The sequence below is a fragment of the Herpailurus yagouaroundi genome, unplaced genomic scaffold (genome assembly GCF_014898765.1).
Source record: "Herpailurus yagouaroundi ecotype Mexico unplaced genomic scaffold, PumYag 29, whole genome shotgun sequence".
NCBI lineage: Eukaryota > Metazoa > Chordata > Mammalia > Carnivora > Felidae > Herpailurus > Herpailurus yagouaroundi.
The window spans coordinates 107,999,625-108,007,235 of record NW_024412377.1 but is presented as its reverse complement, the minus strand read 5'-3'; the positions used below and the strand labels follow the sequence as shown (position 1 = coordinate 108,007,235).

General features: G+C 35.0%; 1 protein-coding gene across 3 annotated transcripts in view; it reads left to right on the top strand.

The window, feature by feature from the left end:
* Window positions 1-7,611, top strand: part of CWC27 (CWC27 spliceosome associated cyclophilin) — a 193,198-nt gene that overhangs the window by 97,555 nt on the left and 88,032 nt on the right. Inside the window, exon 12 of one of the 3 annotated variants that reach the window (XM_040452140.1) lies at window positions 5,979-6,285. The exons of the other annotated variants lie outside the window; for them this stretch is intronic. Coding sequence (XP_040308074.1) covers window positions 5,979-6,058 — 80 coding nt within the window. The 3' untranslated portion in view covers window positions 6,059-6,285. Of the gene's footprint in view, window positions 1-5,978; window positions 6,286-7,611 lie in introns of those variants that run through there. 3 annotated transcript variants of the gene reach the window in all.

Sequence of the window (7,611 nt, the reverse complement as noted above, 5' to 3'; positions counted from 1 at the left end):
AGAGAGAGAGAGAAAGAGAGAGAATCCCAGGCAGCCTTCACACCAGCAGCACAGAGGCTGGTGCCCTGGGCTCAAACTCATGAACCATCAGATCATGACCTGAGCCAAAAGCAACAGTCAGCTGCTGAACTGACTGAGCCAGCCAGGAGCCCCAATTTTGTTATTTTTAATAGTAATTTTTGATAGTAATACTAAGTGCTTGTTATATGTAACACTAAAGGTTAGAAGAATACTTTAGAATATTATATCTCATCAAAAAATAAACAGGAAAGTATTAAAACTTTTAAGTCTAGTTACTAACAGTGAAGTTATTTAAGCCTGTGTGACTCCATTCTCTTGTCATAAATCCATGTGGAAAATGCTTTGTGTACCCCTCAAGATTCTTGTAAGAAGTAAATTAAATAATGAGAAGACCTTTAATAAATGTACAGTGGTGTATAAAAATAATTTTAAATTTTAAGAAGAAAAATATAGCTATTTCTGGTTTCATTTTGTCCTATCGAAATCCTACAAATGGATTTTGAATTTTAATACTGTGTTAGTTTCAGTTAAAGCCTGTAATCAATATAGCTATATATAAATACAACATAAATCAAAATTGCAAAATAAATATTTCTTTCATATGCTTTCTAAGTTACATTTCTATAATCCTATTTTTTGTTAAAAAGGTTTTAAGTGTGAGCCTGACTATATTCTTTTTTTTTTTTTAAACATTTATTTATTTTTGAGATAGAGAGAGAGCATGAACGGGGGAGGATCAGAGAGAGAGGGAGACACAGAATCTGAAACAGGCTCCAGGCTCTGAGCTGTCAGCACAGAGCCCGACATGGGGCTCAAACTCACGGATCACGAGATCATGACCTGAGCCGAAGTTGGACGCTTAACCGACTGAGCCACCCAGGCGCCCCAGCTTGACTACATTCTTAAGTAAAACATCCAGTAGTATTATTTCCTGATTTTCTGAATTTATCTGGCGAGTCTAACACTTGTTTACTATTGCCACTTCATTTTAGAATTTAGTGTATTATCCTCAGATTAAAAGCACTTGGTGAAAAAAAAATCAGAACAAAAAAGCTTTGTGTTCTAATGCTTGTGCATTAATCTACCCCGTTCTGGCCTTCTTGTGTGAATGGAGGCATCCTATTTAGCATTTAGCCAGGTGTTCTAATAGATGTGATATTTTATTGGGCTTTTGTCATCTTAGGAAATCTTTAATCAGAGAGTAATATTCCTTTGGTTTGATAATCTTTACCCAATTTCTTGGACTGGATCCTTAGCCAGATTGGTATAAGACAAACAGGAATTTATATTCTAACTATGGTTGTACTTCTGAGTCTCTTCTGTCACCTTCGGCAAGTTACTGTAAAATCAAGACCCATCTATTTCTCTCTATATAAGTTAAAGATAAAATATGCTATTCGTATTTTTATAATGTTTTACTGTTAAGTATTTACTTCTTATTAACTCCTTCAATTACATTATGGCAAAAGATAAAATACTTTTGTTGCCTTTACATCAGTAAATACTTTAGGCCCCATACAATTGAACAGTCCTGAATGTATTGCTGTTTGATGTTACCTAATTGCGGTGATAGTGCCATGGGTATAGGCACATGTCCAAAACCATCAAAGTGTATATGTCCAACAAGTGCAGCTCTTTTATACACCAATTATGCCCCAACAAAGCTGCCCCCCCAAGAATACTGATCTATAGCCCCAAAATCTCTTAACATCTCTGCTGTAGTAAGAAAACATACACTTACAATTGAGCCAACCTATTAATCTGTTTTAAACCAATGTAAAACAAAGCTTCTCTATGTATTAAAAATGTATATAGGACCATCCATTGTCTCTTCAGTCTTCCCAGAAAAGCTCAAAGCCTGCTATTCCTTATATCACAAGGATATTGTCAGAGAACGTATAATTATACCTCAATATTATAAGAACAGCATTACATAAATATAACTCATAATTTTTACCATTAACTTGCCATCTATATATATTTAAAGGCTTCAGATAATGTATAAAAGGTTTCACTAAATGAAAGAAACAGAACATCGAGGAATAAAACCATTATTTTAGTGTATAATTCGAATTGTTTTGATAGTGTGAAATTTGACTCTAAAATTCAAAATAGTTAAATCATATTCTCAGTTGAATACAGAATTTGCAGTAGGTTCTAACACCCCAAGTTAGGTAAACAAGGAATGTAGTATTTGACTTTAGACATCAGCAATGTCAGAAGAGATGTACTGCAGGACAATCCTGTTTACAGCCTGGGAGTTTCTCTAAAGTCCCACTGTGAGTCATCCAAGCCTATGCACAGGGGTTTTGTATCAATTTTGAATAAGATTGATAGTTAATTGGAGATAGGGTCGCTTTCCTCCGTTGGCTCCATCAGGTTCTTTAATAAACTGTATAATCCTTTCCATGAAATTATGTCTCTAAGTCTTTTCCAGGTTTCTTTGAGTTTTATCATATCAAAACTAGTACCAAACTGAAAATAATCACATAGAGATACAGGTTAGGACATATTCTCAAATCACTTTTTGAGAGATAAGGTATCAGATCCTCTTTTCAAAGTTCTAAGCACACAATACCTGTTTTCTGGCTGGTGCCAGAAATTAGAGGAAGAAGGGCAATCTGAGCTTGTAAATCAAGAAAGAATTTTAAAGCCTCTTCATGAACACATCCCTGGGGTGTTTTGTACCTCTCAAATTGCACTCAGCCATTTTAAGTTTTGTCAGACTCTCTTTTTAACACTGCATTAAGTCCGACTAGGGCCCCTCAGGCTTGATAGGTTGTAGAAATATATAGTTTTTGACTACTTTTCATCTGTCTAACACAGAATGTTAAACTAGCTTAACCTTGGTTTTTATAAGAATCAGAAGTGCTTTTGGAATGTTAGCTCTGTGTTGTGCCTAATGCCATGCAGAATCCATTCCTCTCCCTAAGCAAACTGGTACTTTTTTCCAAAGCAGTTAACTTACTTCAGGTACTTGAGTCATCATTCTTTTCTTGGAGGCTAGAAGTATCAGACCTATTTTTCCCATAGTCTACTCTTAATCTGTGTGCTTCTATTTTTTTTTTAAGTTTATTTATTTACTTAGAACGAGCAGGGGAGGGGCAAAGAGAGAGAGAGAGAGAGAGAGAGAGAGAGAGAGAATCCCAAGCAGGCTCTGCACTGTCAGCGTGGAGCCTGATGTGGGGCTCAAACTCACAAACATGAGATCATGACCTGAGCCGAAATTAGGAGTCTAATGCTGAAACCTACCGAGCCACCCAGGCATCCCCTGCGTGCAACTTTTAATGTTACTTACACAGAAGAGTAAAAGTACATTTGCAGTTGACCCATAGAAAGCCTCTCAGGCCAGCCATCAGTAATATTCTACTTATTCTTACTTTGTACATGGCACTAACAAATTGATTATTGGGTTCTAAGTTCAAAACAGATTAAAGAATAATAACAGTGAGGGAGAGTACCCTTTAAAGGTGGAAATGTTATGGTATATGAAGTATAACCTCAAGAATTAAATGAATGAATGAATGAATGAATGAATGAATGAATAAATGAATCAATGAATGAGTAAGCAAGCAAGCAAACAAGCAAAAGAAAAGCCAGGGTAGGGGCTGGCCTGTGTCTTGCTAGCCCACTATTTTATTGGACTTAAAATTAAAAAAAAAAAAAAAGTGAGAGAGAAAGGCACAGCTAGGAACATTCTTTCTGGCAGTTGCAAGAGGTGATAGCTGACCACTTGACAGCAAGTAAGAAAGCACAAGAACTAATAGTAATGGAATATTATGGATTTGCTATTAGTAGTATTTCATTATACTTTGAGAGCATGTCAGTATTAAAATTATTGATGGTCATTCAATTAAGAAAAGTTTAGATGGTACTTATTTTTTAGTAAGACAGAGATTGGGTAATGATTCCAACCTAATTGGTAAAAAAATAAAATTATCATTTTAATCAATTAGAGATAAGATTCTCTTTTCTGAAATATTTAGTTATGTCAAATACTTCATTTCTTAGAAGTCCTAAAAAAATAAAACTCCCTCTGTAGCAAGGATAGTCAGTCTCTCAAATAAAATTGTATTAAATACATGCCACTACCTTCATGGGCCAGAAAGCATGCTATATTTTTAATAATATGTCTTTCATTAATATAATTTCTAAAAAAAATAGTAAAGATTTTTAAAGGTATATAGTAAATGTAAAGATGTACATACCCATTTAGACCAAGAATTTAATCTTTTGGTAGAGTGAATAAGAGATGATCGTCTCTAATTTGAGAGTCCATAAAGTACTTTGTTCTTTTTTGGACAGTCCATCTCAGACTTTCTCACTAGCTGTCATTAGCAAATCTTGTTGAGCCTTACTTTGAGAATCATACATTATGGGCACATTAATGTTTATGTGCAATGAAAAATAGACTTTAACCAGTCTTCCTAATGGTTATTTAGGACTCATTGGCTGCTGTTTTTATAAACCACTGTGTCAGGCCTATCTCTTTGCAGTCCTTCACTGTCTTAAAATAGTTTTTGTTCTTGTTTTTTTGTTAAAAATTTTTTAAATTATTTTATTTTGTTTTTTATTTGAGAGAGAGAGAGAGAGACAGCCCATGAGCAGGGGTTTTAATGATTTTGTTTTTAAGCAATCTCTACACCCAACATAGGGCTCAAACTTACAACCCTGAGGTGGAGACTCACATGCCTACTGACTGAACCAGCCAGGTGCCCCTTAAAATAGTTTTTAAATGAGAGGAGCACCTGGCTGTCTCATCCGTAGAGCATATGACTCTTGATCCTCGGGGTCATGAGTTCAAGCCCCACAGTGGGCATAGAGCTCACTGGGAAAAAAATTGGGTTGTCCTATTGGGGCACCTGGGTGGCTCAGTCAGTTAAGCATCCAACTGTTGGTTTTGGCTCAGGTCATAACATCACGGTTCATGAGCTCGAGCCCCGTATCAGGTTCTGTGCTGACCGCACAGAGCCTGCTTACAATTCTCTCTCTCTCTCCCCCTCTCTTTCTGCCCCTCCTCTGCTCACACACACTCTCTCTCTCAAAATAAATAAATCAACTTAAAAAAATAGTTTTTAAATGAACATTACTTCTGCCTGCTGGTAGATGTAATTCCAATATAGGAAGTTTGACAAGAGCCTTTAACTATATTTTTAGTAACTGCACTTTATCTTCCTGTTACTAATATTGATGCCATTCCTAATCCAGTAAAAATAGGTTAATTGATAGTAAGTATTAATCTTTGGCCATAACTGTCAATTTTTTAAAAAGCTATATTATTTCTTCCATTTATAAAAGTAACGTATCCTTTGCAAAAATATCAGAAATGTAGAAAAGCATAAAGGATAAAAAAGATCACCCATGATACTTCTGCCAAAGACAACCATGGTTAACTGTGTAATATTTGTTTTTCTGGACTTTTTTTATCTTCATGCCAGAAACACGTGTACATGTGGCATCATGTTTTCCATAGTTGTTTTTAATATAATCTTGTTTGTAATATGCTTTTTAAAAAACTTTCCAAGTGAAATTGACTGATAACTCTTAAATGGAAAACTTGATTTTAGGGGTGTTCTTCCTTTTAATTTTCTCATATCAGAGAGTAGGATATAGAGGACGATAGATGTAAAGACTATAAATGTAGTTGAAAGGTAAAAAGTTCCCACCATTTTCAGCTCTAGGGTTTAAAAGATGTGAGGGCACTGACACCCAGGGACTCCACTTCCATTGCTGATGGGCATTATTTATACCTCTCATGAATTAATACTAAACAACAAAAACATACTGATTGACATTGCCTCATAGCGGAAACCTTATAATGTGCAAGGAAACATTATACTCAGTATTGAGATCATGAACTAAAATAATTGCAAATTTTCCCCCTTTAAAAAGGAAGACGTGAGGGGTGTGTGGATGCATGCACGTTATTTTTTGTTTTGTTTTGTTTTGATATTTAGATTGTCTCAAGGGGAGAACTAATATCGTCATTAAAATTTTGATTATAACCAGCATTCTCATTTGGGAGTGGAGTTGTTAACTATTCCAGACTGCTGTCAAGACCTTATTTTAAGTAAGATGTTTTTCTTTTATGTGACACTTTATGAGGTTTTGCCAAAAATGACATCAAACATATAATTCATTTGAGTGCTGAGTTTCTTCCACATCTTGCAGCACTTAATCAAATTTGAAAAAGATAATCTCTTCACAACTTTAGAGTGTAAACCTGTGAATGTGTTGCATTAAAACTTACTTTAGACAGTTTAATCTGTGTGGTATTGGGTTGATTTTTTTTTTTAACGATTAATGCAATATGCTGACAGTTTTGAGCGGCTATGTTTTCAAAATTCTTCATATAAACTCCTGGCAGATGGTACAGATGCAGGTTTTAAGTATTTATAATTTTTCATGCAAAAAACGATAATCTCTAAATTATATTAAAAACTACATGAAAGAATTTGAAATGCCAGAAAGGACAGAGAATAAAGAAGTTCTCAGAATGTGAAAAGATGTCAAAATGTTAAGAATCCTTAAGACTCTATTTTGATGTACAAAAGTAGTTTATATTGATTTTTTTAATGGTCTCACAGTATGCTTATTTAAAGCATGCTGCAGTATTTTTAAAATGTGAAAGTGGGCTAGCCTTAAGAAATGTCAAGAGCATCAGAAACTCTGATGTTGAGTGTGGTCTATTTACAGTGAATACTTCTGTGCAGTCATCAGAGTTTTGGTCCTGAAAGGCACATCCAGCCCTACCTTTCCATCATATACATAGAGAGCCAAAGGCCAGCCAATAAAAGGGCTTACCCAAATCACACAGCAAACTCCTAAGTCCTCTGGCTGCCAGTCCAGTGCTGTTTCCACAACTCTGTTCTTCAATTTGATCCAACCTTGAGTAGATACAGTCTGTAAAATTTTAATTGGTATCTATTAAAATCTACTTTGATTTTGGTGAGAATAATTGTTTCTAAAAGTCTTTCTTCAAACCTAGAGTCTTTTAAAGAACATATTATTGTCATACTTGTGTCTTTTCAAAGACTAAACATGAAATTTTGCAATGACTGGCAAAAAATTTAAATATTATAGAAAATGTTAATTTCTGGCAACATGGCAGACTGAGTCCAAACTGATCCTCCCACTGAAAACAACTAAAAATGTTGCATATAGCATAAAAACATTTTCTCATATTATCCTGTGAACTTGCAAAACAAACAAACAAGAAACTAGCCAAATAAAATGAGAAATATCCAAACCAGGGGGGCACCTGTGGTGGTTCAGTCAGTTAAGCATCTGACTCTTGATTTTGGCTCAGGCCATGATCTCATGGTTCATGAGACCCAGCCCTGCATCAGCCTCTGTGCTGACAGCTTGGAGCCTAGTTAGGATTCTCTCTCCCTCTCTCTCTTTCCCTCTGCTCTCAATAAACAAACAAACAAACAAACAAACAAACAAACAAACTGAAAGAAAGAAAAGAAAAAAAAAAGAAAGGAAGGAAAGAAAGAATAGAAAGGAAGGAAGGAAAGAGAGAGAGAGAAAGAAAGAAAGAAAAGAAAGAAAGAAAGAAAGAAAGAAAGAAAGAAAGAAAGAAAGAAA